The 26,679-nt window shown below is 47.4% G+C and overlaps 1 protein-coding gene across 2 annotated transcripts in view; it reads right to left on the reverse strand.

Annotated features, from left to right (window-relative positions):
• Positions 1 to 24,183, reverse strand: part of VAC14 (VAC14 component of PIKFYVE complex) — a 102,276-nt gene extending 78,093 nt beyond the window's left edge. The window contains exons 1-9 of one of the 2 annotated variants that reach the window (XM_079117092.1): positions 23,777 to 24,183; positions 9,393 to 9,543; positions 8,918 to 9,085; positions 8,093 to 8,155; positions 7,445 to 7,552; positions 6,816 to 6,925; positions 6,432 to 6,538; positions 5,323 to 5,457; positions 4,674 to 4,826 (exon numbers count right to left, since the gene is read on the reverse strand). In XM_079117092.1, coding sequence (XP_078973218.1) covers positions 4,674 to 4,826; positions 5,323 to 5,457; positions 6,432 to 6,538; positions 6,816 to 6,925; positions 7,445 to 7,552; positions 8,093 to 8,155; positions 8,918 to 9,085; positions 9,393 to 9,543; positions 23,777 to 23,880 — 1,099 coding nt within the window. In that variant the 5' untranslated portion in view covers positions 23,881 to 24,183. The remainder of the gene's footprint in view (positions 1 to 4,673; positions 4,827 to 5,322; positions 5,458 to 6,431; positions 6,539 to 6,815; positions 6,926 to 7,444; positions 7,553 to 8,092; positions 8,156 to 8,917; positions 9,086 to 9,392; positions 9,544 to 23,776) is intronic. The other variant, XM_079117093.1, reaches the window with a different exon arrangement.
• Between the last annotated feature and the right edge of the window lie 2,496 nt (positions 24,184 to 26,679).

Below are 26,679 nucleotides of genomic sequence, written 5' to 3' on the forward strand. Positions count from 1 at the left end.
GCGTTCCTGGGCTCAAAACTCACCATAACTTCATATGTTTCAAAGTAAAAGCCAGAGTTTTTTCAGTGCCACAGAGGCCTGCTTAACAGCACCCCACCCCTCTCTGGTATCACTGTGGTCCCTTCTCTGCTCTGTACATGATTCTGCTCCTCTGTGGTCCTTTCAGGCACATCCCACCTTTGGAACACCTGCCATCCACGGTTCACTCCCTGTCTCCTCCAGTCTTTGCTCAAATATCACATCCTTCCATGAGGACTCTGTTTAAAATTGCACTCTCCCATGCTACAGAATTCTGCTCTGTACTTGGGGTTTCCTATGGTATTTATTAGCTAAAAAAAACCCTCACAGAGAAAAGAATTGCCTACATCCATAGCTATTCCCTAAGGACAAATTCCTAAGGACAAATACTGAAGACTTGATAAACACTGTCAAATGTATGTACCAGGCTATTAAACTTGTTCACTGTCTGCCTTCCCCCAGTAGAAAAGCCAGCTTTGAGAGGGCAGGGCATCTGCCTGCAAGATCTCACCCTACCGGGTACCCCTTACCACACTCCACCCTGTGTTCCCCTCCTGCCCTAAAACTTCCCATGTGATTCCATGTCCCAGGACACAGGGTTCCTCTATCTGGTTTCTCTTTCAGGAAATGATAGAGGCCCATGTCAAGCTAGTGGGATTGGAAATTGGCTTAAACACACTGAAAGGCATTTGGCAGCATGTATCAAAAGCCTTAAATATTTAAGAATTTATCCTTAGAAAATAATTCTGGATATTTGTTAAGATTTTGCTACATAAATGCTCTTTTTAGCAAGGATTATAAGATTAAGATAAAATTAAAAGTGGTTAAGAGATTTATAATAGAAGGCTGGTTAAATGAATTATGGCATCTATCTAATAGAATGATTTAAGTATTTTAGGTTAATAGGAAAGCAAACTTAGAACAAATAAGGAAGTTATATATTGCATCCTAAAGACAAAAGAAATATTTGTATTACCTGTTCCAGAGATCAATTTTATTAATATGCTTAGTTATACAGTGTTGGCTAAAAAGGAGACAGTTAATACATGTTGCTTGTGAATTTCACAAAGTATAGTAGAAATAACCCAAATGTCTATCAACCGATGACAGATAAGCAAAATGTGATCTAGCTATATAATGGAATATTATTCAGCCATAAAAAGAACAAAATGCTGAAATAAGTAACATCATAAATGAACCTTGAAAATCTTATGCTCAGTGAAGGAGCCAAATACAAAAGGGCACATTTTGCATGATTCTATTATGAAATGTCCAGAAGGTAAATCCAGGAATAGAAAGCAGAATAGAGACTGTCAGGAAATGGGAGAGGGGAATGAGGAGTGCCAGCATAGAGTTTCTTTTTGGGATGATGGAGGTGGCTTGGAATTGATTATGACTGATGACTGTACGAACCTGTGCAAATGCTAAAGTCACTAAGTCATACACTGTAAAAAATGTTCAATGTAAAAAATTATTAATGCAGATTAATGTTGATCAACCTGAAAAAAATATCACCTATCAAATGAAGAAAATCAGGACGTAAATCACTCTGTCCTAGGATCCTACTTCTCATGGGAAAACAAACCACAAAAGTCACAAATGGTATGCATACACATTTTAAAAAACTAAAATAAATATCTCCCAAGTTGGCAGTGATTATTTCTGGGTGAAGGAATAGTAAGCACTCTTTGAGTTCTCTGCTCTTCCCCAAATCTCTGCAGAAAACAAGTATTTCTGTTACAATTAGAATTTTTAAAATGACAGTCAGGGAGTGGAAGCTAAGGAGAAGGAAAAGGTTTGTTTTGAAAACCTCTGAAGCTGGGCCTGGTTCCCCTAAACAGCACTGATACTTCCTCCCCTGAGTCCTTGACCCTTGGCGACTGTGCCCAGTGTCACTACAATTACTTGTCTGGGTCTGGCCCTGAGTTCCTTGCAGGTCTGGGGTCTGATCCACCTGTGCTTGCCAAGTGTCCACAAAAGGTGCTGACAAACCCACTGCAGTCTCGGCTTTGCAAACACACAGATTTCATTATATGTACGCCATGGAGGTCACGGCCCTCCACTGGCAATCCTATTTATGGCCCTGCTCCTCACTTGCCACGTGAACTTCTATCCCTGACCCTCTGTGGACTTCACTTAGAACTCACCATGAGCCCATCACTAGCTGGGTGATGTTGCTGATAAGAAACAACAGAGTAAAAGCCTGGCCAAGTACCTCTCTCTAATGCTTACAGAGCCTGGCTTACCATGGTCTCACTTAATGGCGTTTCAACTTTCTGATGGTGTGAAAGTGTACCCACACACTGCCATTCTGTTTTCCACCTTCAGTAAAGCATTCAATAATTACATGAGATATTCAACATGCTGTTATAAAAGAGGCTTTGTGTGAGATGATTTTGCCCAACTGCAGGCTGATGTAAGTGTTCTGAGCATGTTTAAAATAGGCTGGGCTAGGATGTCTGGGTGGTTAGGTATATTAAATATAGTTTTTTTTTTTTAAAACTATATTTTTAGTTATAGATGGACACAATAACATCTTACTTTATTTATTTTTATGTGGTGCTGGTGAATGAACCCAGTGTCTCATGCATGCTAGGTAAGCGCTCTACCACTGAGCTACCCCCCAGGACCTTAAATATAGTTTTGACTTATGATATTTTCATGATGGGTTTATTGGGATACAACCCTATCGTAAGCTGAGGAACAACCACGCTAAAGTATTTGATGCTGAGAGTGTCTGCCACGTGCCATACATGCAAAAATCTTTGAAACTCACAACCACACTATGGTAAGGTATTAGATTAACACCCTACTTAACAAATAGGGAACCTAGGCCTTAGAAAGGCTAAGCAGGACTCAAGGGGAGGAGGTATGTAGTAAGCAGAGCCAAGATTCAGGCAGATTATGTGAACCCCAGAATCTTTGCTGTGACATCTGAGACAATGAGGGAATTTCACTGATGACAGGCTGAAATGTTAGGTGCTACAAGAACTCAGAGTTCGGGAAAGGACTCTGGGCTGCCTGACCCCACCTCCCACCAGTGGCAGGGCCAAGTGGGAGCCGTAGCAGGTGGAGAGGAGCTGGGAGCACAGGGCACAAAGGAGAGGCTGCCCTGTGGTTAGGGAAGGAAGGAGAGACTGGAGGTGTGTGTGTGTGTGTGTGAGTGTGTGTGTGTACACACGTGCTCCCCGATGCACATGCAGAGGTCTCACTTGGCACATGCCATGAAGAACACTTGCTATGGCTGCATCAGCACAGACTGAACTTTGGAAGTCAGACACTAAAAGAGGAAGACCAGGCAGGAGGTTCCTGTCGTAGCCAAGTGGCGCAAGGCCAGAAGTAGGGGAACGGAGAGGGGAAGAGTGAATAGCGAGGCTGGGATGAGCTTGCCCACCCCTGCCTTTTGGCTTTCTGGGACTCTCTCCTGCTCAACTTGGTAAAAAGAATGGGTGGCTAGTTATGAGCTGAGCAGGGCTAAGGGTGAATGAGAGGCTGTCAAATTTGCTGTTGCCATTCCTGGGAACTACTATAAAGTGTGCTTTTCATCTGCTGAAATGCTGTTTACAGAGCAGTAAAATCCAGAGCCAGAATGTATCGTGGTTTAGAGTAATGATTTCCTGAGTAGGCAGTTGCTTGAAGAAAGCTTAGAAAAATGACCTAAAAGGGAAAATAAAGAGGTTGCATTGGCCGGGAATCGAACCCGGGCCTCCCGCGTGGCAGGCGAGAATTCTACCACTGAACCACCAATGCTACAGCTGCATGCTGCTCTGCCTACAGCTGTTTTGCAGCTCTGGTTCACAACAGTGTGGCACAGGTGTAATCTGACACCAGAGACAGGTCCAGCAAGGAATGTTGCTCAATTCTATCAGCCAAACCCACAGAAGGCTGACTACAGATCATGTATGTCTCACATTTTGCTCAGATGTTCAAGAGAAGTTCATGAAAGACAACGGGAAAAAATGCTTTGTAGCTCTTTGGCTCCTGGGTCAGGTTCCAGGCCTTACTGATACCTTAGAGTTGAGCCAGATGTGCAGCAACTTACTCTCTGCCTGCTTCTGCAACGGAAGATATCACCCCAAAGCTGACTGACTGTTCGGTAAGGGCAGGGGTCAAGAGATATGAAGATGGCAGAATGATACATTACACTTAAGAGTACAACTCCAGACCCCAATCAGCATGAGAATGGTTTTATGTTATGGAAAACAAGAAAAAAAAAAATGCCTGAAGAGTCTGACAAGAGTAATGTATAGTTTAAAGGCACTGACTTGGGTGGAATTCCCAGGCACTTGAGTAAACCAGTTCTTTGACACTCCTTCCCGGAGAATGACTCACATAGTAGAGGCAGCCCAATGGCGGGCTGTTGATGGCCAAGAATCAAACTGTGTAGCCTGGAACTCCTGCTATGCTCCAAAACAACAATCCACTTTGGCTAAACTCAGGAAAAGATTAAGAGCAAGATGCAGTGGTCTTCGAGGCAGGGTTAAGAGCATGGGTTCCTATTTCAACTCCACCACTTAGAGCCGCCAGAGCCTGAGGAATGGGGATAGTTAACAGCTGTGCTTCACAGGGTGCTGACCAGAGTTAAATGAGTTAACAAATGTAAGTGCAGCTGCAAGGTAAGTCTCCAGAGCCCTCCATGGAAGGTGTCCACTCACCACTGGCTGTCCCCTCCTGCTTTGCCAGGGAGTCCTCAGGGTTGGGTTCTGTCTGCCTTTGTACCGCTGGTTTCGGCTCATCTGGCTCATCGTCCTCGGGAGTGACCAGCTTCATCAGACTCTGGTTGCACACATTAGCCACCTCCTTAATGCCTGTGTTCACTGATGTAAGGGGCAGTCACACGCAGGAGCCCTCCTTAAACCGAGGCCACTGGTCTTCCTATTCAGCGGCTCAGTGCTCCCAGAGGCTGTTGGAGAGCAGACCAGCAGTGTGACCTAAGTTCCTGTTCTCCTTGCCATACTGGTGCCCTTGTGAGATGCTTGTCTTTCTTCTCATGGAGTCCCTCCCTGGTGGCTCTTCCACTAACAGGATCTCCCCCATTTGCAGTGTAGCAGGGTGAGCTTGGCACTCATGAGAGCTGCTCCGGATCTCTAAGTGACCAGTACAGGACTGGAAATAGCCAGCATCAGCTCTGCATGCCTGGCTTTCCCAAGCCATATGTAGCTCTATCTCTTGCTCCCTCGAAGCTAGGGACTATCTGGAGGTGTGATGGATCCTAAGAGAACCCCCTTCCCCCATTCAGGGACACTGCACTTCACAGTCTCCTTTGGGGCTGTCCTCGTTTCTTTACTCCAGAGCAAAGGATACTTTTTTTGCGGTCATCATAGGCCAGGCAGGGCAAGACAGCAGTCAGGATCCCAGAGGAGTAGGGCAGCATTACCCGGCCGGCCAGCTGGATGAACTCCCGCATCCAGCACATGGCGGTCAGCTGGATGAGGTCATCTGAAAAGGGAATCGGTGTATTCCAGAGGGTCAGCACAAACAGCTGGACGGCTCCCTCCCACCCCAAGTGCAGGATGGGACAGGGGAATGCAGGGGTTTCATTGCCTCTATTCTTGCCAATACTCCCTTACCCATGTGGCCTACCTTCTAAAGGTCCACCTGTATAGCAAGTTGGGAGGGAATGACAATTCTGAGACTACCCAGTCAAAACAGCCATGGTTCTCTTCCCTTCCTCTCCTGCCTGTCTCTGTAATGCAACTTTGTATCTCCTCTCAGAAAGAAGTGTAGTTCATCTCCCTCCCCTTGCATCTGGACTGGCCTTGCTACTCTGGCCAAGAGCATGTGGTGGCAGTGGTGGTGTGACTGGTTCAAGTCTAGGTCTTGAGAGATCTTGCCTACTTTTCCTGCCCCTCTTGGAACCCTACTGATACCACATGAACGTGCCTGGCCTAACTCACTGGATGAAACACCCTGACCAACTGCCCCCACTGCCCCAGCTGATAGCCAGCTGATTCCCTGACATGAGAGGCCATGCCAGACCACCCAGCTCCAGCCAACCTTAAGTTGACTCTAGGTGCACTATCAGGCCTGGCCTAGGGGAATAAAACCATCCAGCTGACTTGTAGACTTATGACCAATAACCAGCAACTGTTATTTTAATGAATTAAGGTTTGATGCCTAACAGAAGCTAATGGATACAAAATCTAGACCTCTGAGAATTCTAGTTCTCAATACTGAGGCCAAGCCTAAGAGCAAGAAGGTCTCCAAATCTTATATTCTAGCCCAGACCAACTGACATGGTCTCCAGGTCAGTAAGGAACACAGATCTTTCCCTTACAAAGACCTGCCACTTCAAGGCTCCCAGTGGTTACCTGTCCTACCAGGGTTCCTTCCTACCTGCTCACTGAAGCTGAGAAATGAGAGAAGGGGCTTCTGGCGAAGAGGTGGCGGCTATGGGACCTTCATGCACTCACCTGTGGTCTGGCAGTGGATCACCAATATGTTGGCCATCTCAGCAAACTTAACACTGGAAGGGTTTTTCTTGATTTCCTTCAAAAATTCTCCAAGAACCACCTCACACCTACCAGTGAGAAAAGGAGGAAGACAATAGCGTGTGTCAGCCATAGCTGGAAGAGCCTCAGTCAGGGCCTTTTCTGCTCTGGGTTCACACCCTTGTTGGATGGATACTGTTTGGAGTGGGGGGTGGTAATTTGGTAAGTGCTCTGTTCCCTAAGCAGGAAGTACACACACAGGAAGGAAAGGGTGAGTTCTGGGCTCTCCTGCTGCTGTCATTAGGCGTGGGTCCATGGGCACCCTCAGGGCCCAGCAGGTAGCTGCCTGCCCTCCCCTCCACTCACATTTTCCGAATCTCCTTGCCATTGTCACCCAGAATCTGGAAGAGTCCATCCAGGATCTCTGGCAGGTAATCAAGCAGGTTAATGTCTGGCACAGACTCCAGAACCAGGATCTGACCAAGGGAAGAAGGAGAAGGAAGAGTTGGCCCAGGCTGAGCGACTCTTCTCTGCCTCGCCATGGCCCTGGGACATGGGCAGTGAAGGACCCTGCAGAGGCAGCGAGTCATGGTCCTGTAGGTGTTCCTGAGAGAGTGGTCTTTTTGACTAACATGCAGGGGAATGGCAGTTTGACCCCAAGGAGATTCAGATGCCTGTGAAGAAGGAAACTGATGGGGGAAGGACAGATGAGGTAGACAAGGTGTGACTGCTGAAGGTGGCATTACTGGCTTCAGAGAAGACTGGGTGCTTTCTAGAACAAGGAATGAAGTGTATCCCTTCACGGGCACACAGGATGGGCTTTGGGGGCAAAGCTGGACAAGGTATAATTGGAGTATCAGGTGCTTACGGCTATTACAGAGGTCATAGGGAGGCTTCTTGTTGTCAAAGGAACTGCCAATTGTGTGCCAGAGAGCCACAGTGACTCCACCACAGGCTCTCTGGCTGGAGGAAGTGTGCCAGGCCCTAGACCTTACCCAGGAGATGATGAACTGCCGGGCATACTGGTTGTTTGAATAAATCCTCTCCCGCAACAAGGGGATGAAGCCCACCAGGTCGAACTTGTTGCTCTCAGTCACAATGTCCTGTGGACCAAAGCACCATGAGCTGTTGAGAGCCAGAGATCAGGCCTTATTGGCCCTGGGCTGGCTCCAGGGGTCAGGTAACCATGAAGGAAATGATAGAGCTTATCATGGAGAGGTACATGGAGAGGTACATGGAGAATCCCTTCTGTCCACAGGCATAGGGCAGCAAAACAGGAGACTAACAGTAGGAATCAAAGACAAGAGAATAAAATGAATAGCAAAACCCTCCTTCCTGTAGTATGGATTCAACACCCAGCCCCCACTGCCTGGGATGGGTGGTGTGGAAGGTGAACTCCTTTGCTCTGGGTGGGGGCAATAAAACATAGGGACATTCAGGAGGAAGTCACAGTTCTGCATTGTACTTGCAGTGATGAGAGAACTTTGTATATGTCATCAAACTGCACACCGAACAGTAAGCTTCACTGCAAATTTAAGACGTTTTTAATTTAGGAAGAACACCCCCAGTGATAGAATTCTAAGCTGTACAGACAGACAGAAGGAATAGATTCTAAAAGCAAAAGCGAGACAAAGTACAAATACCTTCAAAAGGCGGTCTAGGAGCTCAGATCCACTTTTCACATTGGGGTCTGGGTCAGCAGCCAACTACCAGGCACAGAAATAGAAGAGAAACACAGAGGCAATGGCCAGTCAGATGGAAGCAAGGAGCTACTGCAAAGCCACAGCCAAGGCCGCAGTGCACCTCACACCAGCAGGCACCTCTGAGGAGGGGGAGGGGCAGGCAAAACAGAACCTGGCTGAGGAACAGGGTGCAGAGGACTCCTGCCTTCCAGGCCCTGCTGTGTCTGGGCCAGGAGGTTGCTTCTGGTTGGCCTGTCCCCAGCCTTCCCCATCTTAAAATGTCAGGTGCCCCTCACTCCTGAGCTGGGTGCGGCTGGCTGCGATGCTGGTGCCCAGATGTGCCTGTGGCACTCCTCAGCAGGGCAGCAGGGCTGCAGTCGCTCTGCGCTCCAGGGAGGGCGACTCCACAGGGCTGGAGGTGCCTAGAGCAGTAGGAGAGCTTCTCCCAGAGCACTTGGGAGCCAGAATAATCCCCATCTCTTCCCTGGATGGCAGGGACCCCTTCTCACCTTCTGCCAGGGAGGGGAGTATCTCAATCAGCTTTTCTCCTCCCCCGTGTGCAACACTGATACTCTCGAATAGTACCATAACAATGATAAACAGAGAAGTGAAAAAAGCTGTCAACATAAACCCATTAAAAAAATTAGATGCCACTGATCCAGCAGTGTGTTCCTCGCAACATGCTAGTCTACTCTGCTTGCATCTGGGAAGAGGGCCCCAAGCACCAAGTCCCCGAAGGTAATTTAGGCAGGTGACGGAGGCCAGCCAGCCAGGAGGAGCAGTTACCTTACTCAGTCCATCAAAGAGCACATTGAAGTGGGGCAGCACGGCACCGCGGGCCACCTTGACGATGTTGTAGAGGGCCTCACAGGCATAGTAGCGCAGCCTGCTGTCTGCATCATTGAAGCATGTTAGCACAGGCTCGATCAGCTCCTTCAGGTAGAGCCCCGAGTCCTGTGATGGGGCGGGAGAAGAGAAGACAGTTCAGAAAGAGACAGGCCCCAGGCCCTGCACCTGTGGTGCCAGCTGACATGCCTGCAGTCTGGAGATGCTCAGCCTCGGTGCAAGGGCTGAGCTCAAAGACCCTTCCCAAGCCAGCCCCCAGGAGTGGGGCCATGCCTAGGGACGCGGTTGCAAGGTCACAAAGGCAGCCTGTGGTCGTAAGTCTGAAGTGCCCTGCTGGTCTTGGGAGGAAAGCTGCTGCATGTCTCAGTCAGTGGAAAGGTCATCATTGGTGTCTGTCTCTCAACAGAAAGCCCACCTTTCCCAGAGCGATGGAGCAGGCAGCCAGGCCGATGAGGCCCCCTTTCCGGCTGTGGGGGTGCTGGGACAGGGCGAACTCCTGAGACAGGGTCTGGATCACATGCTTGATTTGAACGGTGTTGTTCTGGGCCACGAACTCCCGCACCAGCCTGAAGAGAGAGGACAGGGAGCTGTGGGACCATGCTACCCTGCTGTGGTGGGCTCCGGGTTGGGTTGGGAAAGGGAGATGACCTGTTTAGAAAGAGGAACTGGGAGGCAGCCCTCTCTAGGCACGTCCTCTCAGTTCTGCTGCAGGCTGGGAGATGCTGGTTGGGTCATGGCTGTTTCCCTACTCTCTGGGTCTCAGTTTCCTTTTGTGTACTAAGGAATGAGGAACAATGGCACTGTCTCACTTCCAGGAATCTGAGAGAGAGTGAATCAAATGTCTTCTTGGGGACCAAAAATACAATGCACTATCAGACGATCAACCATCTTGACAGAATACTTGTTCAACTTTACATTCATACATCCAGGAAGTCCTCTGCATCAGTGTCACCATTTCAGAGATGGTGCTGGGGTCTCACATTTGAATCATGCCCCAGTCTAATGAGCAAGATCCACATACAAACAAGTAGTGTGGCAAAGTGGTGTGCATGCTACCAGAGAAGTAAGATATGCAACAAGCTAAGTCTCCTTGGGTGTCAAGGAGGGCTGATGGGGAGGTCCCGTTTGAGTCAGATTTTCAAAACATTAACCGGCATATTGCAGTTGGAGAAGAAGGCAGGAGTATGTTTCTCATTGCTGCAGCAAAATAACCAAGGAAGGCTACTAATGAAGAAAAATGTTTATTTAGCTCACAGTTCTGGAGATTCAAAGGCATGGAATCTACATCAGCTCAGTTCTGGTGAGGGCCCTCTTTGGATGTGTCACCTCATGCATGGCAACAGTAGGAACACATCTGGGAGGAAGGGATCACATCTCTACACAAGTCAGAGCTGGGCAGGGCCAGGATCAGCCTTGAATAACCCTCTGGCAAGAATTACCAAGGGGTGGTGGGAGAACACCTTAATCCCTTGGAGGGCTCTGTCCCACTGTCGTAGGGATGTCCCACTAGGCCCCATCTCTAAAAGTCTCCACCTCTCTACACTCCTCCTAATACATGAAATTTGGGGTGGGGGGCACACAACATCCAAACCTTAGCACAGAGCATATGGAGCACAGAGAAGATCCTGGACAAAGGCATGGAGTGCCAACAAGGTATGAGACAGAGAAGGATGAGGAGTCTGGGCGGAGGGAAGGAGACAGGTAAGGAAAAGAGGACCCCTGGCGGTTTTCCTGCCAGGGAGTGCCAAGCCCGACCTATGCTTTCATTAGCTACCATTGGCTGCAGCCTGGAGAAGCTGGGCTGGGGCTGGTTTGGCAGCAGGAGACTGAGGCCAAGGAAGAAACCCTTCAGAACAGCACACCTGTTGGATAAACAGGGTCTGAAAAATGGTTTGGGCAGCAAGAGAACACAGGAATTGTTTCCAGAATTAAACAGAAGAACATTAGTAGCCCAAGTAACATAGGGAGGGGGAAGGACCAGATGGTGTCTTTAAGGTGTGGAACTGGGTTGGGATCCTGAGGGGGAGGAGGAGCAGGTGGGAGGGCATGTCTGCAAGGGGGTCAGGAGATGCCTCCCAAGGTATGTGGAGAAGAGCCGAGGTCTCTGTTCTCAAAGCCCTTGACACATGAAGGCCAACCCTGTGTCCTTGAGAAGCTCACAGCACCTCTGCAAGGAGAAGCCTCACATGGGACAATGGTGCACGAGTCACCAGATGCTAACGTGGGAGCCCTGGCTCAAGAGGTCAGGAAAGGTGTCCTAGAAGTGGGATATGAGTCAATTGTGAAGGAGGTGGGGACAGAAGGAACTGTGTGAGCAAAGGTGGTGAGGGGACGCTATGAACTTGTCTGAGCCCAGGGGACAGAAGAGCAGCGGGAAATCAACTAGGCCGGGCTGGCCAGGTGGGCCTGCATCTCCAGTTAGGAGAATGGATTTCACATTAAGGTAAAGGGAAAGTCTCTTATGGATTTTGGGGAGCACATGAACACTACTTTAAAAGCCTGCAGGTGACTGGGAGATGTTGGGGGGGGGGGCACCGGGAGCTACTAGCAGAGGGTAGCCAGAGATCAAGAACTTTAAAAGTAACTGCCCAGCACCTGCTCTGATTGCTTTGCATCCAGTCATAGCAGGTACATTGCTTGCCTGTTGCATAAATGAGAATCTCTAGTTATCTTAAAGAATTTTAAGGACAGTCATGTCCAAAAGTTAGATCTGTCTGTGTGGTTCCAGCTCTACGTCAGGAACATTCTAGAAATCAGAGTTGTTCAAAAACATGTTTCTTCCCATTCCCTCCCCTCCTGTGTGGGACAGTGACTACTCCTGCAAAAAGGCTTTTCAAAGACAGATTGGACAATGGTTTAAAGATTTAATCCAGGAAGTCATATGCAACATCTTCTGTGTGCCAGGCCCTGAGCTAGTGGATGGTGGAGCAGAGGTGTTTCAGGAATGGGCAGCACAAATAGCCTGTGAGGTGCCTCCTGCTCTGATGTTTCCGGGTGAGTCAGGGGCCTCCAGAGGAAGCTGAACGCTAGTTCACAGGCCCCACCTTCTGAAGAAGCAGTGTAAATCTTAAGCCTGGCAAGGATGGATCCACATAAACCTGTCTGGTCTCCCAAACTTGACAAGCCAGCCAGGTGAGGCCCAGTGATTTGTCAGAGCTCCTGAGTGTTACAGACAGCGTGGTGAGGAGGCCCCTGCAGATGCTCCAAAGAACAGCTGGAGCATTGGTGGTTCAGTGGTAGAATTCTCGCCTGCCACGCGGGAGGCCCGGGTTCGATTCCCGGCCAATGCAGTGCAGTGTTTTTTTTTCTTTTGCTCTTTCTGGCCAGTTTCCTTACACAGAGATGCTGTGAGAAGAGTCAGTCTCCTCAACCACAGGAGGCCTGCAGCAGCCAAAAGGCATCTGTGAATCTAGGCCCACACATGCCTAATCAGTGAGCCCAGCCAGAGCCTCTGGGTTTTCCAGAGAAGCTGCAAGAGCTGTCTCCATGTCTCTAGTTGGAGAGGGACGCCTGAAATGCCAGCAGGAAGACGGTGTGAAACCTGAGAGCAGTAAAATGGCTCAACACAGGAGGGGAGGAAATGGGAAGACACTAACATCAGAAGGGAGAGTCACCCTGAGCCTCAGTGTGCTTTTGGTTGAGCTCTAGCTTGTCTGGAGGCCTGACCACAAGTCCACTTCACACACACGCTGGTTCCTGCCTGCTCCCTCTTGCTTTGAAGCCTATGCTTTCTGTTCTTACAGCTGTGCTGATGTGGCAGCATCAGTGACTGGTCTCACAATCTATGACTCAGCATACACACAGGGAGGTGAAGGGAGTTAAAGGGAGGTGCCTCACAGCTGCAGGCAGCAGGAGCATTGGTGGTTCAGTGGTAGAATTCTCGCCTGCCACGCGGGAGGCCCGGGTTCGATTCCCGGCCAATGCAACAGCTGAACACTTTTTAAATCCGAGACACTGAACTGGAACTTTTACACTGCCCAGTGAATTTGTGAATACAGTTGGAAAAGAGCAAATAACTTGTTTTTAGCTTGAGTTTTAAATGGCTTTCACAACAGTTTCCTAAATTCTGCAATTCAGAACCTGTATGTCCTTGTTCTTGAAGAATCCAGGATGTGGGGCTACACCACAGCAATGCCGCGAGTAGTTATGCCCCTCCAGTCCTGGGCAGACAGCCCGCCTGTCACAGCAGCACCCAGAGTGGGAGTGAGGACACCCTCTAAGAGGAGGCCCAGCCTCCCTGCAGCACAGGCGTCCCTGGAACGGTCCTCTCCTATCTCCCCTTTCAGGTTACAGACATTCTCTGAGCAACTGGGGCCACATTGGGATGCATTCCCTGCCCTTGAGGGGTTCTTGCCGAGGTAAGGGAGGACACAAAAGAGTTCTCCAGAACTATGGTGCAAACCTGCTAAGCAGAGTGCAGGGAAGTGAGGCAGGCCAGAAGAATGTCTGGAGTCTGCAGGAGAGAACGTAGTGAGGTCTCCCGAGGGTTAGCTTTGGGAGGGTTCTGAAGGATGAGTAGGTGTTTGTTCTGGGGCTGTTCAGGATGAGGTTGAACCAAGACTTGGGGCAGGAGGGACAGGCACTTGGTTTGGTACAAGCAAAGGCCACAGGTAGAGAAGTAGGTGGCAGGCATGGAGAAGTGGCTCCTTAAGCAGTGCAGGACCTGAACGCTTGGCAAAGGAACTGGCGTCTCAACTCTGGTGGCAGTGAGAAGTCACAGAGGGCGGTGAGCAGGGGCAGATGTGAACTTCAGGAGTTCCTGCCATGGTGGGCAGTGGATCTGAATGGTGCTTAGGGAGCTCTGAAGACAACAATGGCCCACAGAGTGCCTGGATGTTGGGGGCAGAAGGAATGGTGTCAGAGGGACACTTGCAAGAGCGACAGGCCTCCAGAAGGCAGCAGATGGGAAATGGGGATATTTGGGCTTGGCACCCTTTGTAAGCCCAGCAGCACCGTTCTCCCTTGCTGGACACCAGCTTTGAGGCCTCCTCTGCCCAACCCTATCAAGGTTCAACTGTGGCAACTCAGGTCACTACAAAAATGGCAGCTCATTTAAGTCCTATGACCATGGGCACCCCAAGTCTTTAATGTCTGCACTCTTGCATTAAAGGTAGACTCTTTTTTTTTTTTTTCTTGTGGTACTGGGAATTGAACCCAGGGATAATTCCCACTGAGCTACATCCCCAACCCTTTTTACAATTTTGAGACAGGGTCTTGCTAAGTTGCAGAGGCTGGCCTTGAACTTGCAATCTTCCTACCTCATCTGAGTTCTTGGGATAAGAGGTATACATGATCTATGCCCGGCCAGCATAGAATATTTTTGATCTTCAGAAAAACAATGGTTCCTTCTGGAGGGGAAACTATGAGAAATGTTCTCATCAGCATCACCATCCCAGAGAGCACCAGGCCTGTCCTGGGGCCATTCCCTGGGCCACAAGCAGGAAGAATCTGTCCATGAATCAAGCCCACCCTTCTTAGCTGACATGGGAGGGGCAATCAAAACAAGGTCAGATGAACTTTCCAGCCAGGCCCACCTTTTTATTGAGCCCTGCGTGGTATACTCCATCTTTACTTCCTATCTGTCCCATCTTCTGGGACAAATTTCCATTCCTTTCCACACTCCACTCAAGTGCAGCCCCCTGCTTTCCCCAACTATCCCATAAAGTGAGCACTTCTCTTCTGATCCTTCACCTGTGCCCATCAATGTGCTGGGAGATTTCACCCATTAAATTCCTCTATCTCCACAATACTCTGATGGAGTCCTTGAGGACTGTGCCACACTTAGCTACATCCCTGTCTAGTGCTATGTATATAGTGGGTGGGGAATCAAAAACTACCTCCAGTAGATTGACCCTGTGAAGGCCAACAGAGCAGATGGAAGGTACAAGCTGTAGGGCAAACATGGGCAAAGTCCCACGATGTCACATTGGTGGCACTGGGATATCCTGCTGGGACAATCAGCATGGGATTTGGACAGTACTGAGCCCCTTGTCTTATCACTCAAGTTAGCAGGAGCAAAGGGCACCCTCCTGGGATCCCCAGGTGCACACTGAGAAGGGCCCAGCTCACCACAGCAATGGCTGGTGGCTGGGGAAAGATGCACATGCCAGGATGAGACCTGAAGAGCACCTGCTGAGGGCAGAGGGGTGCGCTCCCTCCTGCAGGGTGCTCAAGACTGCCTCTCACCAGACCGTGGCTTGGTTTCACAGAGACAGTGCAGAGAGAAGAAAAGCACGACAATGGAAGCAGGACAGTGAAGTTTAACACAGGTACCCCTAGTTCCAGGCCTAGTCTCTCTTCAAGAGATTTCCATGTTGTCTCTCCTTTCATCTACTGCTTGGGGGGATCTGAGGCAGACTTTACTGCTCTATACACCAGAGAACAGAACCTACTTCTTCCTGATTTTCCCACAAAAGTGTTGTGGGGGCAGGCCTCTATTAGTGAGATGCCTTCTCGGGGTCACTTGTCAGAGGTCTGGCAGGAAGGTAGAAACACTCATTCCCTCAGAAGACAGGAACCCCAATGCAGGCCAGCAGCACACTCTCAACACAGCCTGTGATGTCACCAACACTGCCACACTGATTCCCTCTTCCTGAGAGAAGGCACCTGGGACAGGGTAGGATGTACTGGACTGTCATCAGCTAAGAGAACCCTGGGGCCATGGTCTGAGAAACACAGTCACAGCCCTGCACAGGATTTCTTGGCTTCATAACAGGAGGGGGACAGTCACAGGCTACACAAAGGTGGATTACTTCCTAAGCACTCATTCTATGCTAGATATTTCAGTGGCCAGTTATTCCTCAGGACAGCTTCCTTCATAGCTATTATCATCTTCCAGGTTTGAAATAGCCTTAGAGGAACCAAGTCCTTTCCCAGGGTCACTTAAGGGTCTGAACTCCTGACATCTACAGACTCTGTCCTTTTGGCTGTATCACCATTTCTCCCTGCCACCTTCTGAAGCCACTGCAGCTGCAAACTGAACACACCCAATTACAAAGGCAATTCCCTCATGCAGGACTAAAGCCCTCAGGTGACATGTCACTTTCTCCATACATTTCCCCTGCTGTTCAGTGTTCAGAACATTCCTCCACACACAGTGAGTACAGATGAGCTTACTTAGGATGCTTTGAAATGGAGCTCTAGAGCTGGCCGTCTCCTGCAGAGGTAGGAAATGAGCAACCATGGCTGAACACGTGTGCCAGGCAATGTGTTGGATGCTGTATATGCATTTTGTAAGTTAAACTTTGAACAAGACATCCAGTTAGGCAGCATTATACCCATTTTATAGTTGGGGGTAACTGAGGTACAGAGAAGCTAAGAAACATATACAAGGTGATACAACTTGTAGATGGTGGGTCTAAAAAAAAAAATCAATCATCCAAGTTGGGCATGGTGGCACATGCCTGTGACCCCAGTGACTCAGGAAACTGAGGCAGGAGGATTGCAAGTTCAAGGTCAGCCTGGGCAACTCAGAGAGACTCTGTCTAAAAATAAAAATAAATAAATAAATAAAAATTTTAAAAAAGGCCTGGGGATAGGGGTGCAACCCCCATCACCCCCCAACCCAACAAATCAATTATCCAGCAACACTTCTGACCAGTAGCAAACAGGCTCTGAGTAACCACTAAACACCGCTAAGGTTTTCTGACCCCAAGGTCTGAAATCTTACCTGCTGTTATATTAATGCCCTCACAAAAACATCAGTGCTACCATCTGCTGGATGCCCACTAAGTACTAAGCACCTTAATGATTTCATGGAACTCCAATCGTTTCATTTGGTGATGCCCACATGCCCCAAACTCTGTCCTAGGTGGCAGAGGTTTCAGCCACTATCTCCAATTCCCACATGTTCATAGGAGACAGTCTTACCCCCAAGGCAGGATTAGTAATCATAAGGACTTCACACAGTTTCTGAGAATTAAACTAGACAATGTGCTTCAGGTGCTCTGCATTACACAGTCTCAGATAACTACCAGGGCAAAGTCAGAAGGAGGCAGAGAGACCGTGTGGTCCACATAACCACCCAACATTCTGTTTATCCAGCAAATGCTGACTGATCACCTGCTCTTCCTGTGGTTCCAAGGAGGATAAAAAAATGAGGAGTGACAGCTAAGGGGTACAGGATTTCTTTGAGGGAATGGTAAAAAAGTTCTTAAATTGGTTGTGATGGTTGCATGACTTTGTGAATATACTAAAACCACTGAATCGTACACTTTAAAAGAGTGGATTTATGGTATGTGAATTTATCTCAGTTTCTGAGATAAAACCCAGAGTTGACATTCATTCCTGTTCTGTGAAACTTTCAGCATGGCCTCGGGGCTGCCCCCCTTCTTCGGTAAGTCCAATTATCTGTCTTAGCCTCTATGTGACATACTTTCTATGTGACATATGTATTCAGATGGCATATCAGGCAGTGATTTCCCAAAGAGAATCTGGGGAGACATCTCCATTTGCTTTGCTGTGTATTATAGTAATTGGTTTCTATCAGCTTACAATTCTCCAAATAGAGGGATGGGAAAAGTGAACATCTGCCTCTGAGGATGGACTGAGACTTCGCTGACCAAGTCTATGGAGCATCTCATGAACACAGGAGCCAGAGATGAAGCAGGAGGTCCACTTCTATCTCAGTGATGATAATGTAATGAGTGCTTTCCTCACCCTGAATCGATGCACCACTGACTTACTTATCTTCAGAAACTGAGATAAATTCACATAGTATAAACTCACTCTTTCAAAGTGTACAATTTGGTGGTTTTTAGTATATTCACAAAGTTGTGCAACCATCACCACAACCAATTTAAGAACTTTTTTTTTAACCATACCATTCCCTTAAAGAAACTCTGTACCCCTTAGCTGTCTGTCACTCTTCATTTCCCCACCTCTTCCCCTCAGCTCCTGGCAACCACGATCTGCTTTCTGTCTATAGATTTGCTTCTTCTGGACATCTGGCATAAAAGGAATCATACAACATGTAGCCTTTTGTGACTGACTGGTTTGTATTAGTGCAATGTTTTCATGGTACATTTTTTAAGATGAGGAAACTGAGGCACAGAGCAATTAAACCAGAGATCACAAACACAAATGCTTAAGGAGGTCAGCCATGAGCGAGGCCAAGGGAGGATGGCAGGTTCTGGAGAATGGACCAATGTGGGGCAGGGGGCTGGTTCCCACTGATCTCCTGTGTGGTAGCATGGGCCTACAGCCACAGCTCCCAATTCCTTAAAGAAAGCCATGCTTCTAATTTCACTGTAAAATCTCTCAATTTAAAATGTTATCCAGGCCAAACCAAACAGTGTGTGGGCAGGATAGCTCCTGGCTGCCGGCCTCTGACCACTGGATTAAGCAATTTGCTCAGGATTCCACAGCAGATAAATAGCAGAGCTGAGTGGAATTCAGACCTGAACTCCAAAACTTGTCTTGCGTCACTGAAACAGTGTCTTCCCTGTAGATTTGGCAGACTCCAAAAAGCCACGTCAAATGGGACAGTTCAACCTTTGATCCTAGGGCTTCAGGAACACTGCCCCCAAACTCCAGCAGGCACAGAGGCATCATTCAGAATCTCTAAACCCCGAATCCTCCCTGGGGTTCCTCAAAGGGCACCAATCTCTGCAGGTTCAAACTTTAGACAAGATTGCACGTATTTAAGGTAGTATGGTTGGAGCTGTACCTCAAAGCTCAGAGACACTAGAAACTTGACCATGGAGTGTGTCATCCCAGCTAGCAGTGAAACAGGAGGCGGCCCTGCATCCACAGTGCCCAGACAGCACACTCAGAAGAGCAAGTACCATGCTAATCAGAGTGCCTACTGGCATTTCTCCCTCACACCCAACTCTGCATGAGAGGATAACCCAGGGTCTTACCAACCTTTCCATCAGAACTGATCAATGACTATGTCCCTTAAAATTGAGAGGCCACAAAACCCAAAGCAGTCATTCTACAATCTTAACCAAAATGCCTTGGTCTTTAAGAAACTGTGTGGTCACCTTGGACTGTGCCTCGCAGTCCAGGTCTTGGGTACAACAGGCTCACAACTTTTGCCATCAGATACTGGTCACAGCATCACATTGCCACAGGTGAGCCGGGCATCTACCCCCTTGCATTTTCAGCCTCTGAGAGGCCTGTCATCGTGATGACACACAACCCTCACTGGAACACCATAAGCAGTTCTGGCTCTGTCATCTGAGCAGATGGGCGCTGGACAACCTAGAGCAGCAGTTAAAAGCGCCAGGGAGATGTCCAAGTATGAAATTTCTTATGCGTCCCCCTCTTGGCAGGGAAAACCATTTGTGGTAGTGGGGAAGTCTTTTGAGATAAATGATCCTGGGTTTTCTATCCAGGTATAGCCGCCCTGAAATCTCAGGAAGGTGACTTAACTTCAAGGAGCCTGTATTTTCTCAAAATAGGGCAACACCTCCTAGCTCAAAGGACAGTCATATGAAGTGAGATGAGGGGTGTCCCATGGCCATCAAAGGGAAGTTTCTTTATCACCTGCCCCCCGACAGCGGGGCACACAGTGCTTCATACATGTGGGCTCCTAGGTTTCATTATGATCACTGAACAGACTGAACTGTCCCCTCAATCCCAAATTCATAAGGCTGAAGCTCTAACTCCCAATGTGACTGTATTTGGAGAGAGGGTTTATAAAGACATAAAGTGAAGTTATAAAGGTGGGGCCTCTGATCTTAGATGATTAGCATCCTTATAAAAACATCAGGGCCAGCCCTCCTGTCCTGCCAAAAAAGGAGTGGTCATGTGAGCACATGTGAGATGGCAGCCACCAACCAGCCAAGAGAAGGGGCCTCGGAATGAACCCTACCTTGAGCTTGGATTTCCCAGCCTCCAGAACTGTGAGAAATAAACTGCTGTTGCTGAAGTCACCAGTCTGGGAATTTTGTTATGGCAGCCTGGGCAGCGTAATACAAGCACATTTGTGCACTTAGATTGGGCTTTCTGAGAAAAGTCAGAGCATGCTTCACATCTCTCAACTTTCCTCATTTCCCCTCACCCACTCTCCACTGAAGCGGTCCATTTGAGCTAGAGACTGTGACTGCACTAGGGAAGCCTGAGAACTCCACCTCCTTGTAAATCATAAACTAATCTCAATATTTGCCTTTGGAATCCGTATCCCATTCCCTGGGGCTTTCCTTTAAAAATCACACTTGACGCTGACTGTTGGGCTCAGGGTGCCAAAGAGGCTGCAGGCATCTTACTTGCTCTGGGAGAGCCAGGGGCAAACCTGATGGGCAGCCAGGTCTTTAGCAGTCTATTAACTCCTGCTGCGAGGTGGCAAACACTGAGATGACGTGAAGGTTAGAACAAATTTAGAAAGAATGACAGTAGAGTTTTACCAGTTTTCTGTTTGTAACTATGATCAATTACCTCAAACTCAGTGGCTTAGAACCCAAATTTACTACAGGTCTTGATGAGCTAAAATTAGGTGTGGGCAGGGCTGCTTTACCTTCTAGAGCTCTGCAGGAGAACACATTTTCTTGCCAGCTTCTAGAAGCTGTCTGCCTTCCCTGGCTGGGGGCCCCTTCCATCTTCAAGCTAGTGACGGCTGGTTGAATCTTTCACCCTCCTGCTTCCCTCTTCCATGCTGATGGAAGTTTAGGGTGACAGTGGGTCCACCCGGGTAATCCAGCATACTCTCCCTATTTTAAGGTCATCTGATTCATAACCTTAACGCCACCTGCCATTTTAAACCAAGGATTTCAAGGATTAGGACATCTTTGGGAGGTTGTGCCAACCAAAAAGAGATAAGAGCAGTGCTGAAGGAAAATGATACATCAAATATGCTATGAATGATTAAAACTATTATATAATATTTATAATGTACCTAGTACTGCACTAAGCACTTTACAACATTAGTTGATGTAATCAAACAACCCTATGAATACTATTATTCTTATTTTACAGATGAGGTTATTGAGGCAGAAGTTTATTGTTTGCTCAGAGTTACCCTCAGAGACTGAGCTCCAGGCTGTTCTTTTTTGTTGTTGTTTTAATATTTTTTTAGTTGAATATAGACAAAATGCCTTTATTTTATTTAATTGTTTTTGTGGTGCTGAGGATTGAACCCAGAGCTACACACATGCCAGGCAAGCACACTACCACTGTACTACCCATGCAGGCTGCTCTTAATCACTGTACCATGTAGCCTCTTAAGAAAAAGGGTATATTAGGAGGGGCCCATTTACCTAAGAACGAGACTAAGCACTTTCATTTCTGAAGCATGGAGCTGACTTGTCTACACTACATAAGCAACTGCCAATATTCTGCCTTTTCTTTTATGGGGTGTCTGCAAAGGATCACTTTGACCAGGCCAAGTGAAGAATATATTCAAATATAACAATACTCTATGTGAAGAACAGTTGATCTTTGAGGACAGTGCTTCTCAAACTTTCATGTGTACAATAATCCCTAGGGATCCTGTTAAATTGTGGAGTGTGACTCTGTAGGTCAGGTTGGAGTGAAGCTGGAGTTTCTTTCTAACAAGCTCCTGAAGCTGCTGTCTGTAGGCCACACTTCTAAGTGCCAAGGTCCTTAGGCTGCAATGCTATTTTTCTACCAAAAATGTGTGGCTTTTCATTCATCTGGACACCACATGCCAAATGCCACTAGGCACTTGCTACGTGCTGAGGATAAATAAATAGGGCCTCTGCTCTTAAAGAAGTTCACAGTCCAGCTAGGCCCTTGGGGAGTTGCTCTGAATTCCACAAATCGAGGATGATGTCTAATACAAAATTAACCCCATTAAGGACAAGCCCCTTTAGAGCCACCTGTGGAATAAGAGCACTTAGGCCAGTTGTGCTGGAAGCAGCAATAATGCTGAGATGAATACCTCTATTCAGGGACCCAATGGATGGCTCAAGCTCGAATAAGACTAGATATTCCTGAAAAGCTGAGTGGGCAATGGACAAAACTGGGTGCCAGCATGATACAGTTTGAATCTTAAATGTTTCCAAAGGCCCATGTACTAAGATTTAGTCCTCAGTTTAGTTTTATTGGAAGGTGGTGGAACCCTGAAGGAGGAGGACCTACTGGGAGGTCTTCCAGTCATTGATGGCATGCCTTTGAAGGGGACAGTGGGATCTCAGTCCATCCTCTTCCTCTTTCAAGCCCTGGCCAGGAGGTAAATGATGCAGATCCATTAAATGCTCTCTGATATGATGTGCTGCCTCACTACAGGTCCAAAAGCATGAGAGCTAACTGACCAAGAACTGAAGCCTCCAAAACTGTGAGCTAAAATAAACCTTCTCTTTACGAGATGATTATCTCAGGTATTTAATTCAGTAGTAGAATGCTGCCTAATACACAGTACAATTTAAAGTCAATAAAACCCATGATATGTCTATATATCATAATTGGGCTCACCTATTTAGTATGACAATTCTGATTAAGACTTGGTAGCATTGAAGAACCAAGAGATAAGTAGAAAGCTGGAGAAAAGAAAGCACTCAAGAAAGTGGTAGCTGATGAGAGAAGTAGCACAAGTGGACACAGTGAATATCAGAGTCAAATGGGAGGGTCTTCTTATCAGAATTCAAACCCTTTAGGAGAAAACTAAAATAAAAAGCAATTAAGGCAGTGCTTCTCAGATGAGGCAAATTTGCACCTTCAGGGAATCTCTGGCAATGGCTTAAGTCAATTTTGGTTGTTACAACTGATGGAGTGCTACTGGCATCTAGTGGGTAAAGGACAGAGATACTGCTAAAAATCCTACAAGGCATAGGACAGCCTACAAGGAATTATTATTTGTCCCAAAATGTCATAGTGCTGAAGTCAAGAAACTCCAAGTTGAGGAATCTGACCCAGGTCAAAGAATGAATGTCATACCACGTATTAGATTGAGGCTATCCAGTGGCAGTGATGGAAAAGTTTTTTAATCTGCACTGCCCAATATGGTAGCCAATAGCTATATGTGGCGACTGCACACTTAAGATATGGGTAGTATGATTGAAGAAATGAATTTTAAATTTGTATTTAATCTTTAATAATTTAAATTTGAATATCTACACTTGGTCAGTGGCTACCTACTGGACAGGGCAGAACTACAATTCATCTTTTCTGACTCTAAGACTGATTTTCTTTCAGTTTCAGAGCCTGTTTCTTTCCACTGTTCTGAAATTAGCCACGCACCTGACTTTATCACTAAAATTTGGGTAGGAAAAAATATGAAAGTAAAAACAAGACACTCTCAGTTAAACACTTCCCGCTTTGAACACTGGAATACAAGCAAATTATCAGATCAGGATTCCACATACATGTAATAAAACTGCAGAAGCAAGAAAGGACAATTATCACTACTACTACCTGCAGGGGTGGGTGATATGACAGAAGATAAACAATCCCCTGAGGTTCAGACTGGATTTCTTCACTTGGTCACTTAACAGTCCCCTTCACTTCTTAGAAGTTGGCTAAGAAACCAGGCGGGTCAACACCAGCCTTTTCTCCCATCAGACCAGAGACTGATCTGCTGTTTTAATGGAAACCACACTGAGGACTCACCAAGTGCCAGGCACTGTGCTAGGCACTGTGTGTGTGTGTGTGTGTGTGTGTGTGTGTATTGTCATTTCATTCTCACAGAAGCCCTTTGGGGCAGAACTTGGCCCAACTCACAACCATTCAGGATCAAAGTTGGGATTCTCAGACATGACTTCAAATCTCCAGCTCTTAAGAACTGCGCTATGGGCCTGAGACCTGGGAAAGCAACACTGACTGAGAAGGCGTGAGAAGCAGCCCGGGGCAGCAGAGCAGCAGAGGCTGCACAGCCAGGGCGGGGGTCCCAATAGCTCTTACTTCTCAATCTCCAGAGCTGCCACCTTCCGCTTTTCGTACAGCTTGTCATTGAGGGCACGCACGATGTTGGGCGTGAGTGGTGCGAAATCTTTCTCGGGATTCATACTGGAAGCTCGGGGTGCGCTCCGGAGCCTCGCGACTCCTTAGCCCGCGGCTGCGGGCGCAGGACCAGGGACAGGGGAGTCTGCGGCTCCTTGCTGCCCTCGGCGCCGTCTCATGGACCACAACCACTCCGGGCCCGTCTGCCTCGCTCAGCCGCCGCGCGCTGCCTCAGAACCCGCCGCCGCGCGCTGCCAGCTTCTCCTCACCCGACCCGGGCCGCCTAACTGCTCACGAGACTAGCTACCGCCAGGCACCGGCAGCATTCACTGGGCAGCGGCCATATTACCCGGGTCACATGACTCCACTGCAACTTCCGCCTTCCGCCGCTAGGACCCGCCCCTCTCCGGTCACGCCCCCACGCGCGGGTCGCAGGTGGATTGGCCACGCCCCTCAAGGCTCCACCCTCTCCCCGCCCACTCCATCCGCAGTAGATTGAGGGGCGCTTTCCCGGCACGGATCGCACAAGCTGAAGTGCCCGTACGTGGTGGGCTTGGCACGTAGTGGGCTTCGGTAGACCTTAGTGAGACCGAGCGGGTTCCTGGAGTCTGACTTAGCATGATTTAGGTTGAATTCAGTAGCTCGTTCAGTAGTTGACAGCTTACGAGTCGGTTTTTCAGACACCAGTTTTCCCATCATCGTTTCTTTGCCCATCTCTTGTCCACTCGTGTTAATATTTTTTATCAAATCATCTTCTAAAAAAAACCCTTAAATTCCCCATTTTAGACTTCATTGCGCCCTAAAATCTTGGGTTTGAATAGTTATTTTTTCCCTAAGACATTAAAATAATTTCCTGATTGAAAAGGGCACCTACCTAGGGCTGGGAATGTAGTTCAGAGGCAGAGGGCTTGCCTAGCATGCGTGGAACCCTGGGTTTGATTCCCAGTCCGCTTAAAATTTCAGGTATCATCAGCGGCTGTTATCCCACATCCTGGGAGTCAGAGTGTATTTCACATGCTCTGGTAACCGGGAGGGCTGGGTTACAGAAGGCAGCCCCATATCGACTGAGTGTAGCTGTCGACATGGATCCCCTGGAGAACAGGTCCTTTTACACTAAATGGTGGAAAAGAAATTGCACCAATGTGATGAAATTAAAAAACAAATAGCCAAAAAACTATATGTGATTAAAGATGCAGTAACAGGGAAATGCATCAAAATTTCTTAGTATAACCTTCCAGAGTGGACAGAAATTAGAACACCATGGAGCTCAATGCATATAAAATAGTATTAGATGCATGTTGGTACTCTTTCATTAGTGAAAAGTACACACAATGAAGCTTTATAACAATCTTGAAAATGGAGCTTTATCTTCCATTCACAGATCAGAAACACAACGAGTGAGGGGCTATGATAGGCAGAATTCTAGGATGGATCCTCAAGTTCCCTGAAATAATCAAACTCCCCAAATAACCCCCCTTAAATGTGTATAAGTCTTGTAAATACAATGAAACATCACTCACATACTTATGTTCTATAGCAGAAGGAGTTTTGCAGATGTAATTAAGGTCCCTAGTCAGCTGGTATTACAAAAGGGGTTGGGTGGGCCTGACCTAATTAGGTGAGTCCTTTTAGGGTTTGAAATTTGATGTAGAGAGAAATTCTCCTGCTAACCTTGAAGAGTATATTGTGAACTGTCTATGGTGGTAAGGACAGTGTTCTCTAGTGTTGAAAGCAGTCCTCTTTCATCAGTTGCCAAGAAAATGGGAACTAACTTTCTACTGGGAAAATGGAAACTTCAGTCATATAAAAGCAAGGGAATGAATTTGCCAACATACCAAAGGAGCTTAGAAGCCAGAACTTACCCTAGCTGAGCCTCTAGATGAGGGTCCAGCTGTCCCCTTCCAGTCTTGTGGGTTCCTGAATTGAGAACCTGGTTTAGTCCATTTTGGACTCCTAACCCTGTGCTGTTTTAAGCTGCTAGATTTGTGACGATTTATTAAAAAGAACATTGGGGCTAATCCAAAATGCAATAAGTCATGGATGGAGAAATTATATCTAGAAAAATCTGTGAAAATATGTTTTCTCTTACTGGTGGGGTTTTCACAGGTGTCAAAACCTTTTCCAACACAATCTGATGAATGGAGGTAGGTGCGCCAATATGAAAACTGCCCCGGATATAGACTTATCTCCAGAGAAAATGTATTCATGAGTAGTCTCCCCCTCTTACCTTGATACCCAGCAGTACTGCCAAGGACATTTCCTAATGCCTTGCAAAGTTTGTGTCTTTAGGATGTGATGATGTTGATGCAAAACAATGAAAAAATTAAATCAGTGGTCATGGTTTGGGTTTGTTCTCCAATGTGTGCTCATTCCTATTGGAACCATATGTAATATAATATTTCATCTGTTTCTTTGCATTTAGGTTTGGATTTTTATTAAAGGTGAACTGAATTTCCCAAGGGTCATACTGTGTTATGAGTCTTAATAACTGAAGTGGTATGGATTTTTTCTTTATTTTTTACCAGAAGGAACTCTTGTGAAATTACATTCTGGATCAGGTTGCTAAGAAACTGGTTTCTTATTCGAAGCCTAAACCAATGCTTTGTCCAACACTTAGGTCAGAAGTTCCTAGAAAGAAGTGATTCCTTTTCTCTGATATCTTAGAGAATGCCAGCTAATTAAAGTTATCTGTGCATAACTGGAAAGGCAGTGGTGTTGAGGATAAAGCTCAAGGTCTGTCCTCATCTTCTCTACATGTCTTCCCTTCTCTGACACTGTTGGCCAGCCCTACTGTGCTCAGCCTCTTCTGGACCAGTGGATACTGATGTACCTGGCCGTGTGCTGACCATCATTTTACAGTGATG

This window comes from Sciurus vulgaris, assembly GCF_902686455.1.
Source record: "Sciurus vulgaris genome assembly, chromosome: 17".
Classification (NCBI taxonomy): Eukaryota; Metazoa; Chordata; class Mammalia; order Rodentia; family Sciuridae; genus Sciurus; species Sciurus vulgaris.